Source organism: Muscardinus avellanarius, assembly GCF_963383645.1.
Source record: "Muscardinus avellanarius genome assembly, chromosome: 1".
NCBI lineage: Eukaryota > Metazoa > Chordata > Mammalia > Rodentia > Gliridae > Muscardinus > Muscardinus avellanarius.
The window spans coordinates 185274472-185299757 of NC_137786.1; the positions used below are offsets into that span (position 1 = coordinate 185274472).

General features: G+C 46.4%; 1 protein-coding gene across 1 annotated transcript; it reads left to right on the forward strand.

The window, feature by feature from the left end:
• Window positions 1–13622: 13622 nt before the first annotated feature.
• On the forward strand, window positions 13623–20977 carry LOC308259276 (SUMO-activating enzyme subunit 2-like; the record flags this gene model as incomplete). The annotated part of the gene is made up of 2 exons (XM_080690162.1): window positions 13623–13684; window positions 19933–20977. The coding sequence occupies 2 exons, from the start codon at window positions 13623–13625 to the stop codon at window positions 20975–20977; spliced, it is 1107 nt and encodes a 368-aa protein (XP_080546288.1).
• Window positions 20978–25286: the final 4309 nt, after the last annotated feature.

Below are 25286 nucleotides of genomic sequence, written 5' to 3' on the forward strand. Positions count from 1 at the left end.
GAGTACCATCCCCAGACCTGCGGGGAAAAAAAAACACAAAAAATCTTTTCATGTTTAGCCAGGCATGGTAGTGCCTGCCTAAAATTCCAAAATTTGGGAGGCTGAGAGAGGAGCATCACAGGTTCAAGGCCAGCTTCAGCAACTTAACAAGACTCTTAGCAACTTAACTGCCAGAATCTGTTAAAAAATAATACAGGGTTGAGGGTGTGACTCAGAGGTAGAATGTCTTGGGGTTTAACTTCTAGTATATATACACACACAAACTTTAATGTTTATCTACCTCTATAGTATTTTGGTCCTAATATAAAAATGTTAGCCAGGTACAGTGGCACATGCCTGTAATCCCAGCTACTGTGGAGGGTAAGGCAGGAGGATTGCAAGTTAGAGGCTGCCTGAGCAATTCAACAAGACCCTGTCTTAAAATAAAAATTATAAGAGGCCTGGGATGTAGTTCAGTGATAGAGAACCCCTGGGTTTAATCTCTATATAGTAAAAACAAAACAACAAAAGTAGTCTTCTCCACTTCCTTAAGTTTTAATCCTTCATCAAATATTACCATAACCTCTTCTCCTTAAATCATCTACCATTGTTCAGAATTCTCCTCACTGATACAAAGTTGTTTGCATTGATTTTTACTACAAAATAAATTTAGAGTTCAACTGTAAGGCAGATTTTTCAGTTAGCTATGCATGTCTACACCTTGGCTATCTATAAGTGACTTTTGTTCTGCTTCAATGAGCATTTATTTGTGTGTGTGTGTGTGTGTGTGTGTGTGTGTGTGTGTGTGTGTGACTTGTACCAGTATGGGAAAGAGCTTCAAAATGTATTAATGTGCCAGTATTGGAAAAGGGCTTCAAAATGTTTGTTTTTTTTTTGTGGTACTTGATAAGTAAAATAAAAAATTAAATGCGAGTAAAATAAAAATAATGTGCATACGGCGGAGTGTGAAAAACACGAGAGAGGTCCGGTACACGTGGCATGTAAAGTTTTAATGGCACGGCTCTCCCGGGGATCAGGGCGAGGCACCATGGGGCCCGCGCGCCTGTCCGAAGCTTGAGGACGCGGGCTCTCCTTTTCAAGGTATGCATCTCGCGAGATGAGGGTTTACTCGCGGGAATGCCCAATTCTCGCGGGGGTTTCAGCCCCTCCCTTGCCCTGAGGAGGTCATGTGACACAAAGTCACATGAGTGCAGGACCCAACTTAACATTCCGGCCTTTTGATGGTAGGGATAATGGATGATGTTGGACCCTCTAGCTTCTTCCTGCTGTCAAGGGGCGTCGTCAGGGGCCCCAGGCCGGGAGGAGTCGGGAGTCCAGTCCCCCAGAAGGGGGTGCAGGTGGGTGCATAGCTGCAGTGCGAATTGGAGGTTACCCTGGACAGCTTAGTGATGTGTGCTTGAGGAGGCTTGAACAGGCAAGGGCTATTAAAGAAAAAAACAAATCATGAGATTGAGCAGGCGACCAAAAAGGAGACTGGCTTACTCAGTACCTGGAGAGCTACCCTGAGCTGGCAAAAAGGATGGAGGTTGAGGGATCTAGGAGCCATCAGTCTTCAGCCAGGTTGAGTAGGGCCAGCGGCGGGGCCTGGTCTGGAAAGGTGCTCCCCCTGTGTTGAGGCACCTGGGGCTCACCCTTTTCCAAGGGCACTGTTCCAGTGGCCCTCCTGGCCACACGCCGAGCAGTCTGATTGGTAGGCGTGGCTTTGCCCCACTTGAGGCAGGCTCCTGGAGGTAGTTGTTGTTGCAGTCCTCCACACCTAGGTGGCGCTCCAGGGGGCTGAGCCGCCACCGCCAGCCGAAGGGCAGCTACCAGGGATCTGCTTTTTGGCAAAGTCGGAGTGTATGCTCCATTTCCGCCTGTTTCTCTCTGGAATTAAAACTTAGATGCTATGTTAAGGTTCTGTCAGCTGTGACGGACCTATACTCACAAAGAGCACGTCCCGGGGCTGGTGTCTGGCAAGAATGGCAACGCAGACTCCCCACGGGCAGAGGGTGTCGCCCCAGCCCCGGTGTTTCCCACAGCACCTAGGGCGCGCCCACGCGGGCCGCCCAGCAAAATTGCAGTCTGGCGCGGGCCAAGATGGCGACTGTGACATCACCAGGCAGCGACTATGCGCCATCACAAAATGGCAGCTGGCGGGAAAATAAATGGAAGCTGATGGGGGAGAGCATTTGGAGGGATACCAGACCACTTAGAAAAGTTCCTAACTGTTCCTGGGCCACCGCAACCTATTTCCCAACTCGTATCAAGGCAGACAGGCTCTCAGGGCATCTGCTAGTATAAAGGTTCGACTCCCCATAATTGGCAGAAATGAAGAACAGGAAATGGGCGTCCCCGATTTCCCTGCTCAATCGTTCGGAAATGGAGGTTAAGAGATAGGGAAGAACGTCTTCATTCCTTCTCAAAACTGGAGGATGACCTGGTCATCCGCAGCGTGGTCCCAGTGGACCATGGGACAATGGGTTACCAAGCGCTTGGATTTTGGGGTCCCAGTGGACCGGAAGACCCAAGTCCGGAACCCGCTAACCAAGGGAAGGAGGCAGTTTACCGGAGTATAGTGTTGTCGGCCAGCGCTGGCTGTGACAGAAGTGCTGAGAAGCTGCTGGGGGCATGGTGGAGCCAGGGCGCGCGGTTGCTGGTGTGGACGGCACTGGCGGCTGGCGGGATCAGTGGGGGCACGCAGGCGGCGTGGCTTGCCAGGCCCGCGGCGTGGAGACAAAATGGCTTCCAGGCATGCGCCAGACGCTGAGGCTGGGCCCCGAGGAGCACCGCCAGTGAGCCTGGCTCGGGGCGGGTGGGGCAAACCAGCCAGAGGTCCCGGCGGTGACCGGAGAACCAAGCTGGAACGGTGCTTTAGGAGGTCCAAGCGGCAGGCAGAGGTCCTGGCCCGCGCAGGCGGTTGGCAGGCAGAGCAAGTGCCAAGCTGCCTGGCTCGGGCCGGAAAGATGGCCGCCGACTCCTAGGATTGGTTAGGAGTGGAAAGTGGGAGGGATTAAAGATTGTGAGGCCTCCAGTGAGGCCATGAGGTGGGAGGGGTTAAAGATGGCGAGGCCTCCAGTGAGGCCATGAGGTGGGAGGGGTTAAGGATGGCGAGGCCTCCAGTGAGGCCATGAGGTGGGAGGGGTTAAGGATGGCGAGGCCTCCAGTGAGGCCATGAGGTGGGAGGGGATAAGGATGGCGAGGCCTCCAGTGAGGCCATGAGGTGGGAGGGGTTAAGGATGGCGAGGCCTCCAGTGAGGCCATGAGGTGGGAGGGGTTAAAGATGGTGGGGCCAAGATGGCGGCCCCCCAGTGATTCCACGTGTCCAAGATGGCGGGCCAAAGCTGGCGACCCCCCCCCCTAGTAATTCCATGTGGCTGCTTACCGGAATGGCCAGGCCCAGGCAGCAGGGGTGGGCAGGCACAGGGTGAAGGGCGCCAGGGCGCGAGTCCGAGTGGAGGAACCAGCTGGAGCGCGGGCTGGACTTGGCGGGCTGGGGGCTGTTTAGCAGAGTGGCGGCCACCTAGATGGAGGAGGCAGGCGGCCCTGGCAGGCGGGTCTAAGCAATGCCAGGCGCGGAGAAGACATAGGCGCGCGGTGTGGCGCAGTCCGCGGGCGATGCGGTCCCATTCCAGCGGCGGGCAGAGTGGGCAGGCGGGAACGGCGGTTTTAGGAGGTCCAAGCGGCAGGCAGGAGCAGAGCAGGTGCCAGCATCACCCAAGGAGCCTGGCTCCGGGCGGGTGGAACTGGCAGCCTGGCGGCCGGTGGAGCCTGCACGCCCCGGCAGTGGTGGCTGTGGCCGCAGTGGCAGTGGAAGATTGCTATCGGCGCTCCAGAAGAGAGCACGTGGGCAGGAAAAGATGGCCACTGGCTCTCAGCAGAGCGCAGGGCTGGAATGATGGCCGCAGACTCTCAGCAGAGTGCGGGATCAGAAAGATGGCCACCGGCTCTCAGCAGAGTGCGGGGCCGGAAAGATGGCCGTGAGCTCTCAGCAGAGCTCGGGGCTGGAAAGATGGCCGCGGACTCTCAGCAGAGCCCGGGGCGGGAAGAAGGCCGCCGGCTCTCCCGAAGAGCACGGGGCTGGGGAAGAAGTCTTACGGTCCAGGCAGGCACGGGGCGGCAGCGGCGGCAGTGGTGGGAGCAACGCCTGCAAGTGGAGCACTGGTGTGGGACCTCACAGTCGAGCTGCTGGCGGGTCGGAGAGTCCGGGGCTCAAAAAAAGAGTAAAAATAAAAAGAGAAAACAGAAAAAAAAAAAAAAAGGAAAAAAATGGGGAGGGACCCAAGAGTTCTCCCGGTTCGGCACCAAATGATAAGTAAAATAAAAAATTAAATGCGAGTAAAATAAAAATAATGTGCATACGGCGGAGTGTGAAAAACACAAGAGAGGTCCAGTACACATGGCATGTAAAGTTTTAATGGCACGGCTCTCCCGGGGATCAGGGCGAGGCACCGTGGGGCCCGCGCGCCTGTCCGAAGCTTGAGGACGCGGGCTCTCCTTTTCAAGGTATGCATCTCGCGAGATGAGGGTTTACTCGCGGGAACGCCCAATTCTCGCGGGGGTTTCAGCCCCTCCCTTGCTCTGCAGAGGTCATGTGACACAAAGTCACATGAGTGCAGGACCCAACTTAACAGTACTGGGAGTCTACCTCTGGGCTATCCTCCCAGACCTATTTTATATTTTATTTGGAAACAGGATCTCACTAAGTTGCTGAGAGCCTCACTAACTAGCTGAGGCAGGCTTCGAACCTGCTCGATTCTCCTGCCTCAGCCTCCCAAGCGCAGGGATTACAAGCGTGCCACCAAACCCGGCTTCAAAATGTTTTTAAAAAATAATTTCGAATGCCGGGCGTGGTGGCGCACGCTTGTAATCCCCGTGCTTGGGAGGCGGAGACAGGAGGATCGCGCAGGTTCGAAGCCAGCCGCGCTGGCGTAAGAGACCCTGTTTCAAAAATATAAAATAGGTCTGGGAGTGTAGCCCAGAGGTAGAAGGGCTTCCAGGAACCCCAGTACCACCCCCCAAAAAAAAAAAAAAAAAAAAAAAAATTCGGGCCAAGCGTGGTGGTGCATGCTTGTAATTCCAGCATTCGGGAGGCTGAGACCTGAGGATCGCAGTTCGAGGACAGCCTCAGCTACTTAGTGAGACCTCTGCAACTCAGTGAGACCCGGTTTCAAAATAAAGAATAAAAAATAGGGCAGGGGGTGTAGTTCCGAGGTCGAATGCCCCTGGGTTTGATCCTCAGACCCGCAAAAAAAAAAAAAAAAAAAATAATAATAATAATTTTGGTATTAGAAAGCCAGAAGCTTCAAGGGAAAGACCCTGCAGAGTCCAAGGGGAATTAGCAAGAGAAGAGAGGAAGCCCAGGGTCTTTTGCATTTCTCAGAGAAGCCAACTTCCCCAAGGATGTGTGGGGTGGCGTGAGCCTTCAAGAGATCCCTGACTCTGAGAATCAATTAACACATTTTGGGTGTAACAAAAGGCTTAGGGTCTGTGCCCTCAGGGCAGTTCTACAGGAAGGAATCCTCACATCAAAAGACTTGCCCCAGGAAAGGGTGGATCTAGTCTGGTCAGAAGACTTGGTATAAATGTCCTGAGTCCAGAGGCCTCTGGTGACTTTTTTTCAAGTACCCCCCCCCATACCACCTCTGGTATAGGGCTTTATTAACTCTGTCCTACCTTTCTTTCTTTGTAATAATAAAATTGTTTAAGCTTACAGCAAGAGTTCGGGCTATAGTTTTCTACACATAGCTCAGAACAAGAACCCGTGGCTACACCTCACTGTAACAGTTTTGGGAGCCCAACAGGGCCCCTGAAACAGTTCCAGCACCGTAACATTACTGGTGATGGAACCCGGGGAATTCTACCTCTGAGCTATACTTTCAGCCTGATTTTTATTTGGAAATAGGATCTTGCCACGTTGATGAGAGTCTCACTATTTGCTAAGGTTATCCGCAAACCTGTGATCCTCCTGTCTTAGCTAAGAACTGGGATTATGAGCATGTGCCACCCCGCCTGGCTTGTTTATTGATTTTTACTTTATGGCACTGGGGGTTGAATCCAGGAGCATTCTACTTCTGAGCTATACCCCTGGCTCTACTTTATTTGTTATTTATTTATTTATTTATTTATTTATTTAATTTTTGTGGTACCGGGGATGAACCCCAGGGGCAGCGTACAAGCTATACCCCCAGCCCTATTTTTTATTCTTTATTTTAAAACAGGGTCTCATTAAGTTGCAGAAGGCCTCACAAAGTAGCTGAGGCTGTCCGTGAACCTTGATCCTCTGGTCTCCCCCTCCTAAATGCTGAGATTACAAGCGTGTGCCGCCATGCCTGGCCCTTTATTTGTTATTTTGAAACAGAATATCTCTAAATTGCTGAGGCTGGCTTCAAACTTTTGATCTTCCTGTCTCAGCCTCACGAGTACTGGGATTACAGGCTACCCAGGCCTGGCTTCTCCTTCAGCTCTAATCCTTTTTTGGAAGAATCTAGGTTTGAACAGGAAACAAATGAACAGCTTAGTATTAAAACCAAATAAAAGCTGAGACAGGAGGATCACAGGTTTACAGTCAACCTCAGCAACTTAGTGAGATTCTCCACAACTTAGTGAGAACCTGTTTCAATATAAAAACTAAAAAATAAGAGTTGGGGTGCAGCTTGGAGGTTGAATGCCCATGGATTCAATCCCCAGTACTGCCAAAAATCAAATAATAAAACCAAATAAAACTCAACAACAAAGAAAATCTGATACAGCCCCTATTTATTTCACAAGTTGTTATTATATGACTAAGATAATTAAGCATGTACACACAGGAAGGGTTATGTGGATGGTGGTAGATACACACCCGATGACTAGTATGTCATGGGTGAGATGTTTAAAAAAAAATGTTATGGTTTGAGTGGTGGGGGTTCTTTTTCTTATTAAACTAAGGCTTGTTGAATAGAAAAATTAAAACTAGTAGGTAGATCAGTGCAATTTTAACAAATCTTCATTAGAAAATTAGGAAATAGAGCAGTAGGAAATAGAGAAGAGAAGGAAAAAGCAGCCTGCTGACCCGCATGCTGGAGAAAATGGAACTCTGGCCCCTTTTGGGGACCCCAACCTTTAAATAGATTTTGTATTGGTATCTTTCTCATCAGCCTTAGCAAGGCAATGGGCTAGTAACTTATTCCTTAGACAGGTGGTGCCTCTTTGTCTCCGGACAGTGCACTTACTAAATGCAAGGATCAAGAATCTACCTGGCCCTCGGCTCTATTGTATTGGGCAGTATTAGTTGCTCATCAACTAGGGTGCTTTGAAGCCACACACAAAGTTTACCTTTCCTATGCCCAAACCGGATCCCAGAGGAGAGGAGGTAAACAGAGGCACCGGTTGCCTGTGTTGTAATTTTAGGGCTAACGGCTTCAGTTGACTCTAAGGCCTTTACTATAGGTTAATCATTAGAATGAAAGGCAAAGACAGAGAGGAACTCTGCAGCCCCCTCCCTGCCTGAGTGCCTGCACAGCACCTAGGCTCTGAGAATATTTTGCTTTTTGGAAATTATCAAAGCAATTTTCTAATACCAGCACATTGATACATTTTGATGCCTCTTCCCAATACTGGTACAATAAAGAATAAAAAAATAGGGCTGGGGGTGTAGCTTGAAGGTAGAATTTCCCTGGGTTCTATCCCCAGTACTGCAAATAATTAATAATAATAATAATAATAATAATAATAATAATAAAGAACTTGGAGGTGTAGCTTGGAGATAGAACACCCCTCGATCCAATTCCCAATACCACACACACACAAAAAGATAATTTTATACATATAGGTTAATACTCATGATGGATGAAAGCAGAGAGGCATTGGCCACCCAAACCTGAATATGGGTTGCTTTGATCTATATTGTTTCCCTACACTTAGTAGAAAAGGAGGTTGCTTTGTATTGTTTTCCCAGTGCTAGCATGTTGCACATGCTAGAACCATGATCCTCCTGTCTCAGGCTCCCAAATGCTGGTATTACAAGTGTGAGCCACCATGCCCGGCTAGTTTTTCTTCTTATTATTATTAGAAGACTAGATTTAGCCAGGTGTGGTGGTGCATACCTGTAATCCCAGTACTTGGGAGGCTGAGATAGGATTGCAAATTTGAGACCAGCCTCAGCTGGTCTTCAGCAAGAGTTTCAGCAACTTAGTGAGACCCTGTTTCAAAACAAAAAAATAAAGGGCTGGGGTTGTCGCTCGGATATAGAACATTCCTGGGTTCCATTCCCAGTGAAATGGGGAGTTTCTTGGGAAGAAACCTGGCATTTCCTTAAGATGAAAGGGAGTTTCCTTACCGGGTTCTTGTCTGCAGTGAGCGAAGAATGATACCCGCAGACCACAGGAAGGGGAGTAAAAGGTTTATTGAAAGCAGCAGTGAATAGAGAAAAGTGGCCAAACACCCCTAAGGGGCTGTTGGAACTCTGAAGTCCAGCAGTTGCCTTCAGGACAATACTTGAGGGTTGCCCAAGCCGAATGCCTTCAGTTGCTAGCTGCTTTCTCCCAAAGTCCATGCGATCTGCTAGAAAGGAATAGGGAAAGTGGCAGAACCCTCTATGGGCTATCGGGGCTCTAGTGTCCAGCAGCTGCCTTCAGGACAATACTTGAGGGTAGCCCAAGCCAAATGCCTTCAGTTGCAAGCTGCTTTCTCCCAGAGTCCACGCAATCTGCCAGAAAAGAAGTGCAGGTCACCCCTAGGGGCCCTGGTCGGCTTGACATCCAGCAGAGGCCTTCAGGTCACTACCCGAGTGTAGCTCGAGCCAAGTGCCTTCAATTGCACTCCACCTTCTCTTAAAGCTAATGCGACCTGCAAGAGAGAGAGAAGCTCCCCAACGGGGAGGGGTTCCCAGAGTGGGTAACCGTCTTAGTGACTGCGCTAGGGGTTTATATATGTCTGCATGTCCTCTATTGCTTGAAATTTGGGATTCTGGGAAGCAGATCTCAGAATTTGCATAGGATATTTGCATGTCCTTTGAGGGGTCTCTTTTCAGTAGGAGTGTCAGACTTGCTCCATTGATGTCTCCTGGGTTTGTTGATTAGTAAACAGATGGTTTTGTGAAGTTTTGGTTGTTCTTATCTCTGAAACTTGGAAGTTAATTAGTATTCGTTGTCCCTCAGGAAATTACATAGGCCTCTTCCGTTTCTGCCTACTTCCTTTCTATCTCCTTACCAGTAACACACACACACACACACACACACACACACACACACACACACACACACACATGCACCCGCACACACACACTAGATTTATCTGCTCTTGTACCTTGAGCAAGCCACCCACACCCCAGGCCTCCCAGGCCTGCGTCCTGGCATCAGAACTCTATTATTATCATTCTAGCCTTTTTCTTGTTGGTCCCAGCCACCCCTCCCACGTGGATGTGCTGTTGTGATGGTATCACAGGTTCATAGCTGTCATTATCTTTTTTTTATTTTTCCTAATAACCCAGTGAGGCAGAGCAGGGTGTCATTGGGCCGGTTGAGCAGCTGCAATCTCCCCCTTCTGTGGACAGCCTGGTGCCCTCGGGCTCGGCTTTCATCTGAGGTTGTGGACCTTCCCATGGAGCCGAGGGTTCCTCCTCACCCCAAAGAAGCTGTGGGTTAATGGTGGGAATGAGGATGCTATCAGCTGCTGCCAAGCGGGTGCCCAGGGCCGGACACCACTCCCACATCTGCCAACTTCAGCCACTGACCTTTAGCATTTCTGTTTCCTGTCTCTAGATTGTTCCCACTGATTATGGGGTATTTTGGGCCTTAGGCAGAAGATAGGAGCCCTAAAGGGCCTGGGGCTCTGGGCTTCTTGGGCTTTCATGCCAATCTCTCCAACTTCTCTTCTGAGTTTTCCCCATTGCTTACTGTGTCCCAGCCACACTGGTGTGTGTGTGTGTGTGTGTGTGTGTGTGTGTGTGTGTGTGTGTGATATTGGGGTTTAAGTCCAGGGGTGTTCTACCACTGAGCTACACCTCTGCCCCCCCTTTGCTTCCCTTTTTTTTTGTACTGGTGACTCACCCCAGGGGCATTCTACCTCCAACCCTTACCCCCCCAACTGTTTTACTTCTTATTTTGAAACAGGACTTCACTAAGTTGCTGTGGCTGAACCTGCAATCCTCCTGTTTTAGCCTTCCATGAACTGGGATTATAAGCAAGCACCACCACACCTGGCCCCAAAAATATATTGGAAGCTGGTTACGGTTGATGGACATCTCTAGTCCCACCTACTTGGGAGGCTGAGGAAGGAGGATTGCTTGAACCCAGGAGTTGAAGGCCAGCCTGGACAGCATAGGGAGATGCTGTTTCAAAAAACAAAAAGAGCTGGGAGTGGTGGCGCATGCTTGTAATCTCAGCATTTGGGAGCCTGAGACCAGAGGATCGCGGTTCACAGACAGTCTCAGATACTTAGTGAGGCCCTCCGCAACTTAGTGAGACCCTATTTCCAAATAAATTATAAAGTAGGGCTGGAGATGTAGCTCAGAAATAGAAAGCCCCTGGGTTCTACCCCCTGGGTTCTACCCCCTAGTACCACAAGAAAAAAAAATAGAAAAAAAGAACAATATTTTTTCCCATCCTTTATTTGTAGCCTTTGAGTACTCTGGAGATGTGTGGTCTTCCAGGAGACCACCTGAATTCCCCTCTTGGCCCCTTTCCTAGCTCCTGTCTTTGCAGACACAGCTACTTTTTCTTCTTTCTCAACAACTGCCCACTCCCCCACAATTCTGCCCTGTGGTCTTCCTTCTTCCTTTCCCCATAAACAAAACCAGCTCAATGCTCATCAGTGAAGGCCGGTCCCTCCTTGGCAGGCAGGAGGGGAGAATCTCTGTAGGCCCAGGCGCTCTTCTCTGGTGCAAAGGGGAAGGAAACACTCGTCACTGATGCCCCGTTATCTAGCGCTACATCACTGCCTGCCCCAAACATCAGTGACATAGAGCAACTACTATTTATTTATTTATTGTTGTACTGGGGATGGAACCCAGGGGTATTTTACCTCTGAGCTACACCCCCAGCCCTATTTTTTAGTCTTTATTTTGAAACAGGATCTCACTGAGTTGCAAAGGGCCTAAGTAGCCGAGGCTGTCCTCAAATTGCGATCCTCCTGTCTCAGCCTCCCAAATGCTAGGATTACAAGCGTGAGCCACCATGCCTGGCAACTACTTTTTATTTTATTTGTGTGTGGTACTAGAGATTAAACCCAGGAGAATTCTACCTCTGAGCCACACCCCTAGCCCTATTTTCTTTATTTTGAAACAGGGTTTCACTAAGTAGCTGAGGCTGGCTGTGAAACTGTGATCCTCCTATCTCAGCCTCCCAAGTACTAGAATTACAAGTGTGGTGCCACCATGTCCTGCTGCAAGCACCATCTGTGTGTGTGTGTGTGTGTGTGTGTGTGTGTGTGTGTGTGTGTGTGTTACTGGGGAAGGAACCCAGGGGCATTCTACCTCTGAGCTACACCCCAGCCCTATTTTTTAATTCTTTATTTTGAAACAGGGTCTCACTGAGTTTCCAAGGGCCTCACTAAGTAGCTGAGGCTGTTCGCAAACTGTGATCCTCCTGCTCAGTCTCTCAAATGCTGGGATTACAAGTGTGTGCCACCACACATGGCTGCAAGCACCATCTTATTGAGCTCATGATCCAGTGTGTCAGAAGCGTGGGCAAGGCAATGTGGGGACTGTACACTTTGAAATGTTGATGTGGGTTCTTTTTTTCTTTTTCTTTCTTTTTTTTTTTTGTGGGTCTGGGGATGGAACCCAGAGGCATTTGACCTCCGAGCTACACTCCCTGCCCAATTTTTTATTCGTTATTTTGAAACCGAGTCTTACTGAGTTGCAGAGGGCTTCACTTAGTAGCTGAGGCTGTCCACGAACCGCAATCCTCCGGTCTCAGCCTCCTGAATGCTGGGATTACAAGCGTGCACCACCATGCCCGGCTTCTGGCTATTTTTTCTAAACTGGCTAAGAACAAGAATCCACATCGAGAGCCAGGCGTGGTGGCGCATGCTTGGCTCTCAGCATTCAGGAGGCTGAGACTGGAGGATCACGGTTCGCAGACAGCCTCAGCTACTTAGTGAGGTCCTCTACAACTCAGTGAGACCCGATTTCAAAATAAAAAATAAAGCCGGGCGTGGTGGCGCACGCTTGTAATCCCCGCGCTTGGGAGGCAGAGACAGGAGGATCTGCAGGTTCGAAGTCAGCCGCGCCGTGCGCTGGCTTAGGAGATCCTGTTTCCAAATAAAAATATAAAAATAGGTCTGGGAGTGTAGCCCGGAGGTAGAAGATCTTCCAGGAACCCCAGTACCACACACACACACACAAAAAGAATAAAAATAGGGCAGGGGGTGTAGCTCGGAGGTCAAATGTCCCTGGTTCCATCCCCAGACCTGCAAAAAAAAAAAACAAAAAAAAAAAAACAAAACAAAATAGCAAGCAAGCAAGAAAAAAATAGCCAGAACTATACTGCTGCAAGCTTAAGCAATTTTTATTATTACAAAGGTAGAAAGAAGGGACAGAACAATAAAGTACTGCGTCAGAGGGACAAAGTGGGGTGCCTTGAAAGTAAGACGCTGAAGTTTTTGAACACAGAACAGTTTTCATAAGGACTCATTATCTCCTTCCTTTCATCCTGCTTAGCCAATAGTCTTTTTACCTCCCCTGATACAATGCAGGCACAGGCCCACCAATGATCTCCGTGGCGCAAGCTTTTTTATCTTTTCTTTTCTTTCTTTCTTTTTTTTTTTTTTTTGCAGTACCTCTGAGCTACACCTCCAGGCCTATTTTTTTTTTTTTTTTAATTTTGAAACGGGGTCTCACTGAGTTGCAAAGGGCTTCACTAAGTAGCTGAGGCTGGCCACGAACCACGATCCTCCTGTCTCAGCCTCCCAAATGCTGGGATTACAAGCGTGCGCCACCAGCCTGGCTGGTGCAAGCCTTTCTTGTTAGATTTATGACCAAGATGTGTTACTTGGTTAACAAGGTCAGAGGTTACATGGTATATGCCCACTTTGGAGAAGGCCTGTCCAATCCACCCATGTCCTTGGGGAATTTTTTAGCCTTTTTCTATCTCTGTTAGAAGTTATTTATTATGTTGAAAACTTGTCTTTAAAGTATGGAAGCTTTGGGCTATAACTCTTTTGTGTACTTGGTAATTAATATAGGTTCTCTTAACTTTAAACTACTGTAAGAATTTAATATTTAACATTCCATGTTTAGCTGGGCTAACAGCTAACTTTTGGCTGACCGAGGTCAATATTGGATGCAGCTCTTAGCTGACAGCTTAGAGGCAGAGAAAAGGATTTTATTGTTTTGCCTAAATGTGAAAGCTGATTCTTATTAGGAATTAATATAGTTCTTGTTAACAATACAGGCTCAGTCTCCATCAGGGATGGCTTGTCTTTGCTTCCCAGGGCCTGAGGCCTCAGCTCAATTGTTTCAGAGTGCTGGGGTTGGGGCATAGCCTGCCTAGGTTTGAAGGTCTGGGCTTCAGTTCCTGTCCACATAGTGCCTGCCGGGTCTAGAGTGTCCAGCACTCTCCTTTCTTCACACACCTGGTGCGTGGGCTGATATGGCTGGGCTGGCCAGCACTGCCCTCCCTCTCTATGTAGCCTTTCATGGAGAAAGGCTCCTTAGCGTCATGCCCTGGGAGCAAGGTTCCAAGAGGGACCGACCCATGAGCAAGAATTCCAAGAAATCTGGGTGAAAGTTGTCAGGTGTTTTAGGACAGCACCTCAGAAGTCCCAGGTTGTCTCTTTTCCTGTATTCTACTAATCAGTCACCTCGCCCAGCCTGGAGCCATGAGGAGGGGGGTCAGACTTCACGTCTTGATGTGAGAATCAGTACACAGCTCTAGGGAGGGAGGGATGGAATAAAGTCGTCGTCTCAGCTCTCTGCCCAGCCGCTGCCATTCTTGTCTCTTTCATAGAATTGGCTTGAAGCCCAGGATGATATAATTGAAAGTCAGGCGTGGTTGAGGCGCCTTGATGGAAGTTCCTCTTGGTCTGAAGAGCTGTGAATTAAAGAGACAAATTACTTAGACCATTTCTGCCTGTGTTGAGGTCCCCAAGAGCACCCCCATGTTCAATGATTCATAAGTACTAATCACAGGATTCAGCATTTAGTCATATTCACAGCTAAGATACATTAATAGCAAAAAGATAAAGAGAAAAGTCAGGTTGGGCACAGTGGCACATACCTATAATCTCAGTACTTGGTAGGCCGAGATAAGATGATTGCAGGTTCGAGGCCAGCCTCAGTAAACTTAGGCTCTCAGCAGTTTACTGAGACCCTATTTCAAAATAATAATAATTATAATGATAAAGTGCTAGGGGTGTAGCTCAGAGATAAAATGTCCCTGGGTTCAATTCCCAGTACCGCAAAAGAAAAAAGAAAAAGTAGACTCCCAGAAGGGAGGCAGGTGACAGCAGATACCGTATTGTTCATACACACAGTTTAGGCATAAAAAGCCACTTTTATCACTTAATGGTGGAAACCTTCCTCAAATCTAACTTACCAGTAAGAGCCAAAAGCCAAGTTTATTTACTTATTTATTTTTAGGCGATTGAAACCCAGAGGTGTTCTACCTCTGAGCTATACCCTCAGCCATGTGTGTATGGATATACACACTATATATATATCCTCAGTTATATATGTTACGGTTTAAATGGTGCTGAGCGTTCTTTTTCTTGTTCAACTAAACTTTGTTGACTAGAAAAATTAGAACTAATAGGCAGCTTGGTTCAGCTTTAACAAGTCTTTATTACAAAATCAGTAGGAAATAGAGAATAGAAGGAAAAAGCAGCATGTTGGCACGCATGATGGAGAGCCCGAAAATGGAACTCTGGCCCTTTTTTGGGACCCTAGCTTTTAAATAGATTTTGTATTGGTCTCTTCTTGTCAGCGTTACCAAGGCAATGGGCTAGTAACTTATTCCTTAGCCAGGTGATGCCTCTTTGTCTCCGGACAGTGCACTTACTAAGTGCAGGGGTCAAGAATCTACCTGGCCTTTGCCTCTATTGTACTGGGCAGTATTGGTTGCTCATCAGCTATGGGTGCTTTGAAGCCGCACATGAAGTTGACCTTTCCTATCCCCAGGCCAGGTCACAGAGGAGAGGTAAATAGAGGCACTGATTGCCTCTATAGTTTTAGGGCTAAAGGCTTCAAGTGACTCAAAGGCTTTTACTACAGGTTTATCATTAGAACAAAGGGCAAAGAGAGAAGGTCTCTACATTTTAACAGCTGTCGTCCTTCCCTGCCTGGTGACTGCACAACACCCAGACCCTGACTACTTTTTACTTTTTTTTTTTTTTCATTTGGTGATACTGGGAATGGAACCCTTCTACCTCCGGGCTACATTCCCAGACCTATTTTATATTTTATTTGGAAACAGGGTCTCTTAAGCCAGCAAGGCTGGCTTCGAACCTGTGTGATCCTCCTGTCTCCGCCTCCCAAGCGCGGGGATTACAAGTGTGTACCACCATGCCTGGCAACTTTTTACATTTTTTTTTTTTTTTTTTTTGGTGGTACTAGGGGTGGAACCCAGAGGCTTTCTACCTCCGGGCTATACTCCCAGACCCATTTATATTTTATTTTGGAAACAGGGTCTCCCTAAGTTGCTGAGAGCCTCACTAAGTAGCTGAGGCTGGCTTTGAACCTGTGCGATCCTCCTGTCTCAGCCTCCCAAGCGCGGGGATTACAAGCGTACGCCACCATGCCTGGCTACATTTTAAAAATTAAGACCAAAGCAATTTTCCAATTACATATACATAATATATATATACACACACACACACACACACACACACACACACACACATTAATGTACACACACACACATACACACTTGAATTTTGAAATGGGTCCACTAAGTTGCTGAGGAGGCTGGTCATGAACCTGCAATCCTCCAGTCTCAGCCTCCTAGGTACTGGGATTACAGGTGTGCACTATCATGTCTGGCTGCCAGTGGCCAACTTTGTAAACAGATATTTCTATGGATAAGTAATCAGTCCTAGTAATTTGTATACTAGCTAACATGTAATAAGACATAAAAACAGTAAAACTACAATAAACATTCCCATTCAAAAAGATAGAGGAAGCCGGGTATGGTGACGCATGCTTGTAATCCCAGCATTCGGGAGTCTGAGACAGAAGGATCACGGTTTGCGGACAGCCTCAGCTACTGTAGCAGTATTGGGAATGGCTTAGGAAGATTTGCGAAAGCTCTGATTATTAATAGATGTATTTCAGAAATAATTGTGTCAAAATGGCAGACCTGGAGAGAGAAAGGCTTGGCTTCCATCAGGAAGCAAACAGCTATTTAAACTTAGATTGACTTAGCTAAAAGTAACTAGCAAGTCGCTAGGAGAAGGGAACTAGGCCTTTCTCTGTCTAAAGACAGATCTACATGATTAGATAAGCTAGCTAGGATAGGAGGAAGGAGTCCTTGATCACTTGACCTTTGATCATGACCTGCCTGAAAAGAGACCTAGGCAGAAAGGACACCTGAGCTCCACCTTGGAAGGGAAATAAGGAGACTAGTCAGAATGGGAAATAAGGAGACTAGTCAGAATTATGTGAACAAGATGGAGGTCATGTGTATAAAAAAGCCGGGTCCACATGTGGTCCCTTTGGTGAATTCGCTCAAATTGCCCCCCCCCCCCGTGCCATTTCTGAATGGCATCGGAGGTTTAACTGTCTTCTGTATTTCTATATTTTTAATAAACTTCTTTAAATCTTTAGCAAGAGTTCGGGCTAATGTGTATTGACCCTTAGCTCAGGACAAGAACCCACGGTTTTTCTGTTTTGGTTTTTTTTTGTGTGTGTTCTGAGGGAAATTGTGTCTGGAACCCTAACAGGGGTCCTCGGGGACAGTTTCCCCAAAACCCTATCATCTCACACCGTAAAGCTACTACTTAGTGAGGCTCTTTGCAACTCAGTGAGACCCTGTTTCAAAAATAAAGAATAAAAAATTAGGGCTGCGAGTGAAGCTCAGAGGTAGAATGCCCCTGGGTTCCATCCCCAGTACCGCAAAACAAAACAAAAGAAAAGGCGGAGGGAGTAGGATGATGTGAGGCCTGCCTGTAGCAGTCACTTGCAGGTCCACAGAAATTCTGAAATACACCCAGGCACAAGTTTCTAGTTCTTTGACTAAAACCCAGCCTCGCTCCATGGGAGTGGTCCTCGGATTCTTGGCTTTTTCTTTGGGCTCGTGGTTCCCATTTATTGTCCTTCCCTTTTCATAAGAAATAGTCTGTGTTTGCAAATGAATTTCTTGCTTCCTCTCCAGGTAGAGTTGAGTGCCCTGAGGCCTCTTCACATTTTGAACTACTTTTGTCCTTCTCAATCCAGATTGGTGGTGCTTCTACCAATCCAAGTCTCTTAAAAACACTGTGGCGAATAGCTGGGCATGGGACGCACACTTGTAATCCCAGCATTCAGGAGGCTGAGAGAGGAGGATCGCGATTCTCAGACAACCTCAGCTACTTAGTGAGGCTCTCCACCACTTAGTGAGACCCTGTTTCAAAATAAAGAATAAAAAATAGAACAGAGGGTGTAGCTCGGATGCCTCTGAGTTCCATCCCCAGATCTGGAAAACAGACAAACAAAACCACTGTGGCGAGACTTAGTGGCACATGCCTGTAATCCCAGTACTTGTTAGGCTGAGATAAAAGAATTTCAGGTTTGAAGACAGCCTTAGCAATTTAGTGAGACCCTTATTATAAATTATAAAATAGAAAAATAGAAGACCCCTGGGTTCCATCCTCAGTACCACAAAATAAATAAATAAATAAATAAATAAATAAATAAATAAATAAAAGGGCTGGGGTGTAGCTCAGAGGTAGAATGATCCTGGGTTCAGTCCCCCAGTACCAACCAAACCAAACCAAACCAAACAAAAAACCCACATACATTGTGAGTTTTCAACTAATAATATTGAGATTCCCTCTATTAGACAAAAGCCACACCCTTCTTCATTGGACTTAGAATAAAGGTCCTCTGAGATTATGTTCTTAATAGTCTTGGAGGGTTTTTTTAATATATAATTGAAAGTGCCCACGAAGGATACTCTTCAATGTGTCAGTGTGTGTGTGTGTGTGTGTGTGTGTGTGTGTGTGTGTGTGTTACTGGGGATTGAGCCCAGGGGCATTCTACCTCTGAGCTATACCTCCAGCCCTTTTTATTTTATTATTTGGAAACAAGGTCTCACTTAGTTTCTGAGGGTCTAGGTTGCTGAAGCTTGCTTTGAACTTGTGAACCTCCTGTCTTACCCTCCCAACTACTGGGATTACACGTGTCACCACACCCAGCATTCTCCACAATCTTTTAGCTATTTCCTGAATTAAGAAAAATCCTAAACAGGGCGTGGTGGTGCACGCTTGTAATCCCAGCATTCGGAGGCTGAAACTGGAGGTCCGTGAACTACAGACAGCCTCAGCTACTTAGTGAGGCCCTCCGCAACTTAGTGAGACCTGTTTCAAAATAAAGAATAAAAATAGGGCAGGGGATGTGGCTCGGAGATCAAATGCCCCTGGGTTCCACCCCCAGACCCGCAAAAAAAAAAAAAAAAAAAAAAAAAAAAAAAAAATCCTGAGATTATTATTTGCCTAGAGGCCATAGTTTACTTGGAACATGCTTGATTTAATCTTTACTGTTAGGTCATTTCCACTACAAAAGGCTTTTGCTGGGTGAGACTAAGGATTAGAATAGGAATTAGAAACAGTTTTTATTTTTTTGGTACTGGGAATTGAACACTGAGCTATCCCCCAGACCTATTTTATTTTTATTTATTTAAAAAATATATTTTTTTTATTTTTATTTTTTATTTTTATTTATTTATTTTTTTTGCAGTACTGGGGATTGAACCAAGGGACATTCTACCTCCAAGCTACACACCCAGCCCTATTTTTTTTTTTTCTTTTGCGGGTCTGGGGATGGAACCCAGGGGCATTTGACCTCCGAGCTACACCCCCTGCCCTATTTTTTATTCTTTATTTGGAAACAGGGTCTCACTGAGTTGCGGGGGGCCTCACTGAGTAGCTGAGGCTGTCCGGGAACCCCGATCCTCGGGTTTCAGCCTCCCGAATGCTGGGATTACAACCATGCCCGGCTTGGTGGCGAGCTTTCCACACACCAGCTCTGTTGAGTCTGTAACCTTCCGTCCCACGTCTGTGCATTTGGGGAAGGTCACTGTCTCTTTTCACGACATGGCTTAGAGTGCTGTTTTCACTATAGTGGAAACTTCCCCACGGGTCCTAAGTGAAACTCTGGGGTCAGTGTCTAAAACGGCAATTGTAGCTGGGTGGGGAATCTCCCCAGCTCTTCTCCTGAGAGCTGGCCTCGCCTACATCCCATTCCTTCTCCTGCCCTGCTCACCTCTAGTCTAGCTACCTAATATTCTCACATTACATATGTTTGAGCTGGGCAGAGCTGCACAGGCCTGTAATCATAGTACGTGGGAGGCTAAAACAGGAGGATTGCAGGTTTGAGATTAGCCAACGCAATTTAGCAAAACCTTTAACAACCTAGGGAGGCCCTGTTTCAAAATAAATAAATAAAAATAGAATAAAAAGGGCTGGGTGTGTGCCTTGGAGATGAAATGCTCCTGGGTTTAATCCCCAGTACAAACAAAATAGCAAGAAGCTGGGCCTGGTGGCCCACGCTTATAATCCCAGTACTTGGGAGGCTGAGACAGGAGGATCCACAGGTTTGAAGGCAACCTCAGGTACTTAGTGAGGCTCTCTGCAACTTAGTGAGACCCTGTTTTTTTAAAAAAAAAATATATATATATATATGTATATATGTATGTATATATATATATGAAGCCAGGCATGGTGGCACATGCTTGTAATCCCAGCATTTGGGAGGCTGAGACAGGAGGATTGCAGCCTCAGCTACTTAGTGAGGCTCTCTGCAACTCAGTGAGACCCTGTTTCAAAATTAAAAAATAGAGAAACCAATGCATCAGATCAGCAAAATGAACCCCAGTTAGGTCTGAAAGACCAGCAGGTTCTAGATGTAAAGAGCTATGCAAGTCTTTTTTCAAAGAGCATTGAGACTTTGAGAGTTCATTTAGCAGAAAAAGGGGATGGAGCTGAACTCATATGGGATAAGGATGACCCATCTGCAATGGATTTTGTTACTTCAGCTGCAAACCTCAGGATGCATATTTTCAGCATGAATATGAAGAGCAGATTTGATATAAAGTCAATGGCGGGGAACATTATTCCTGCTATTGCTATTACTAATGCAGTGATTGCCGGGTTGATAGTATTAGAAGGATTGAAGATTTTGTCAGGAAAAATAGACCAGTGTAGAACAATTTTTTTGAACAAGCAGCCAAATCCAAGAAGGAAGCTCCTTGTGCCTTGTGCGCTGGATCCTCCGAACCCCAGCTGTTACGTTTGTGCCAGCAAGCCCCAGGTGACTGTATGCCTGAATGCCCATAAAGTGACTGTACTCACTTTGCAAGATAAGATAGTAAAAGAAAAATTTGCTATGGTAGCACCAGATGTTCAAATTGAAGACGGGAAAGGAACAATCCTAGTATCTTCAGAAGAAGGAGAAACAGAAGCTAATAATCACAAGAAGATGTCAGAATTTGGGATTAGAAATGGCAGCCGGCTTCAAGCAGATGACTTCCTTCAGGACTACACTTTATTGATCAATATCCTTCATAGTGAAGACCTAGAAAAGGATGTTGAATTTGAAGTTGTTGGTGATGCCCCAGAAAAAGTGGGGCCCAAACAAGCTGAAGATGCTGCGAAGAACATAACCAATGGCAGTGATGACGGAGCTCAGCCTTCCACCTCCGCAGCACGAGAGCAAGATGATGTGCTTATAGTTGATTCAGATGAAGAAAGTCCTTCAAATAACACCGACAGCAGTGAAGAAAGAAGTCTCAAGAGGAAGCAAGATGAACAGGAGAGCGTTGCCACAAAGAGGCCTCGCACGGAGCAGACGGAGGAGCCCGACGAAGTCATAGCCTTAGACTGACTTGGCCTCCCTGCAGCTCGTGTGGACAGAGCCTGTGTTTATTGTGTCCTTTGTTCCAAAGGGGAAAACTGACAGCAGTGGTTTGAAATGATTCTGCTCCCTTTGAAAGCTTTCATGTTGCTAGAACTATTAGAAACATTGCAGTATGCTGTATTGAAAGTAGGAATATAGTTTTAAAGCCCTTTGAGCAAACTGTGTGCATAACCAGTCATGAGATAAAACAACACAATGCATGTTGCCTTTTTATGTAAATACCTTTGGGTATCATTTAATAGCTTAAAATATTGTGGTTTAGTAAAGGTGATACCTGGTTATAAATATTATGCCTTTATTTTTGGCTAGAGGAAGAATTATTTTTACCCTAGATCTAACCATTTTCATATTCTCACTGAAACAGATTTAAAGAAGTATGGAGTACTATGCATTGAAGCTTGTTTTTAAAATGTTAACTGGCACTATGTATATTAATGTAAAACAATGTTAATTTACTCAAATTTTCAGTTTGTACTGCCTGGGTATTTCTGTGTCAAAGAAGCCAATTTTTTGTGTATTGTTACAGTTTGAAGTTATTTATATTTGATGTTTTGTAAAACTCAAATACTGAATATACTGTACTTATGGACCAAATAAATAGCATCTGCATACTTGTTAAAAAAATTAAAAAATAAAATAGGACTGGGTGTGTAGATCAAAGGTAGAATGCCTCTCAGTTCCATCCCCAGCAACACACACACACACACACACACACACACACACGCACACGCCCACACACGCCCACACACACACACCCACGCACACACACACACACACACACACACACAGTTTTCCAAAGGGGAAAACTGACAGCAGTGGTTTGAAATGATTCTGCTCCCTTTGAAAACTTTCATGTTGCTAGAACTATTAGAACACCCACACTGCAGCTCTCACTCTTCTCTTTCTTGTATCATTTGCTCAGGGGAAGGCCAGCAGGTCCATGTGGGGGAGGAACTGAGGCCTGCAATTACCAGGCCTTGTGAGTGAACTACTTTTTTTTTTTCCCCCCCATAGTACTGGGGATGGAACCCAGGGGCATTCTACCTCTGGGCTACACCCCCTGACCTATTTGTAACCATTTATTTATTTATTTATTCATTCATTCATTCATTTATTTATTTTGCGGGTCTAGGGATGGAGCCCAGGGACACCCCCTGCCCTTTTTTTTTGTTTGTTTTTGGGTGGTACTGGGGGTGGAACCCTGAGGCTTTCTACCTCTGGGCTATACTCCCAGACCTATTTTATATTTTATTTGGAAACAGGGTCTCACTAAGTTGCTGAGAGCCTCATTGAGTAGCTGAGGCTGGCTTCAAACCTGTGTGATCCTCCTGTCTCAGCCACCCAAGCGCAGGGATTACAAACATGGGCTACCACACCTGGCCCCTGCCCTATTTTTTATTCTTTATTTTGAAATGGTCTTACTAAGTTGCAGAGGACCTCACTAGCTGAGGCTGTCTGCAAACATGATCCTCCAGTCTCCGCCTCCTGAATACTGGGATTACAAGCGTGTGCGACACCACGCCCAGCTAACTATTTTGAAATGGTCTCACTCAGTTGCAAAGGGCCTCATTAAGTTGCGGAGGGCCTCACTAAGTAGCTGAGGCTGTCTGAGAACTGTGATCCTCCAGTCTCAGCCTCCCGAATGCTGGGATTACAAGCGTGAGCCACCATGCCCGGCTTGAGTGAACTATCTTGAAGGAAAATTTTCCAGCACCAGCGTAGCCTTCACATGACTATAGTCCCATGTTTTAACTTGCAACCTCCCAAGAGACCTCTAGCAAGAACTAAACAGGAAAGTAGCTGCTAGTTTCCCAACTCACAGAAAATAGGAGATAATGTTTATTATTGTTTTAAGATGCTCAGTTAATTGGTTATGCAGCAAAAGATAACCAATATACTATAATTTGTTTTGTTACAAACTCAGCTCTTTCTGGAACATCATACTGCATATGTATTTATTTATTTATTTTGGTATGCACCCCTGGGCTCTATATACTGCTTTAACTTGTTTGGATTGTCAAGAAGGATTATGAGCCAGTCATGTTGGTACACACCTGTAATCCTACCTACTGGGAGGCTGAAACAGGAGGATTTTAAATTTGCAGCCAGCATCAGCAATTTAGTGAGTCTCTCCACAACTTAGTGAGACCTGTTTCAAAATAAAAAATAAAATAGAGCTGGGGGTGTACCAGAATGTCCCTGGGTCCAATCCCCGTACCACATACAAACAAAATAAATAAGTAAATAAATAAATAGAATGCTGGATGTGCATGCTTTTAATCCCAGCATTTGGGAAGCTGAGACAGAAGGATCGCGGTTCGAGGACAGCCTTAGCTACTACTTAGTGAGGCCCTCTGCAACTCAGTGAAACCCTGTTTCAAAATAAAGAATAAAAAATAGGGCTGAGGATATAGCTTGGAGGTAGAATGCCCCTGGGTTCCATCTCTAGTCTGCAATAAATAAATAAATAAATAAATAAATATTAAAAAATCAAAAGTAGCCGAACATAGTGGTGCACGCTCATAATCCCCACGCTTGGGAGGCTGAGACAGGAGGATCACACAGGTTCAAAGCCAGCCTCAGCTACTCAGTGAGGCTCTCAGAAACTTAGTGATACCCTGTTTCCAAATAAAATATAAAATAGGTCTGAGAGTATAGCCCTGAGATAGAAAAGCCCCTTGGTTCCACCCCCTGTACCACACACACACACACACACAAAGTGCTGGGGGAGCCAGGCGTGGTGGGGTACCCTTGTAATCCTAGTACTTGGGAGGCTGAGACAGGAGGATAGTAGGTTTTAAGGACAGTGTCAACAATTTAGTGAGGCTCTCAGTGACTTAGTAAGACCCTATTTCTAAATAAGAAAAAAATTTTTTTTGGTCTGAGGGTGTAGCTTGGAGGAAGAATGCGCGCGCGCACGCACGCACACACACACACACACACACACACACACGACTAGTGTGGTAACTTGGAGGTAAAATGTCATTGGGTTTAATCCCCATTAACTCCCCAAACATACACACAGAAGAAGAAGGAGGTGGAGGAGGAGGAAGAGGAGGAGGTTGAGGGGGGAAGAAGAAAAGAAGGAGAAGGAGAAGTCGTCCTAGCTGTGTGATATAAAAAGAAGAAGAAAGACTCAAAATACATTTAGTGCGTTCAGTACTGAGAGAGGAGTGTTACCTAGTGGTTAAGCTGAGCCTTGAGGAGAAGGAGTATTTCTTTTTTTTGACACTACGTAGGGTTAGTTGAGTTGGCATGAAGAAATTAGAGGTTAAACAGTGTTTTTTTGCTGTCTGGTGGATTTGGACTGGGGTTGGGGAAGATAAACAATAGAAACTGGATCTGGAAGGGCAAGAAATGTCCTGCCCAATGATGGGGAAATGGGGTGTATCTCCAGGGCTGTCACAGTGAGGGGCTGACTGTCTCTGCTTTTGCCCTTCCCTTCCCCTGGCAGGCCATCTTTCCCTGTGTCCCACCAAGCTCCCCTTGACCTCACATTCACGGACACATTGCTCCTTCCCAATCTTCCCACCCCTTAAATTCTTTTTAAAATTTTGTTGGTTGGGGGATTGAACCCTGGGACATTCTATCTCTGAGTCACACCTCGTCCCTTTTATTTATTTTTTATTTTATTTGGAAACAGGGTCTAAGTTGCTGAGGGCCTTGCTAGGTTGCTGAGCTGGTCCTCAGACCTATGACCTCGTGTCTCAGCCTCCCAAGTACTGTGATGATAGGTACGTGCAGACACACTCAGCTATTTTTTAAATTTTGAAATGAGGTCTCATAGCCAGGCATAGTGGCACACACTTGTAATCCCAGTACCTGGGAGGCAGAGACAGGAGAATCTCGAGTTCATGGCCAGCCTCAGCAACTTACTGAGGCCCTCCACAACTTAATGAGACCCTGTTTCAAAATAAAGAATAAAAAAATAGGGCTAGGAGCTGGGCATGGTGGCACATGCTTGTAATCCCAGCATTCGGGAGGCTGAGACAGGAGGATGGCGGTTCGTGGACAGCCTCAGCTACTTAGTGAGGCTCTCCGTAACTTAGTGAGACCCTGTTTCAAAATAAAGAATAAAAATAGAGCTAGGGGTTGTAGCTCAGAGGTAGAATGCCCCTGGGTTCAATCCTCGGTAGCGTGTGCATGTATGCATGCACACACAGGCACATACACATACACAAAAGAGGTCTCACTAAGTTGCTGGGGGCCTTGCTAAACTATTGAGGCTGTCCTTGAACATGTGATTTCTGTCTTAGCCTCCCAAGTACCAGGGTTA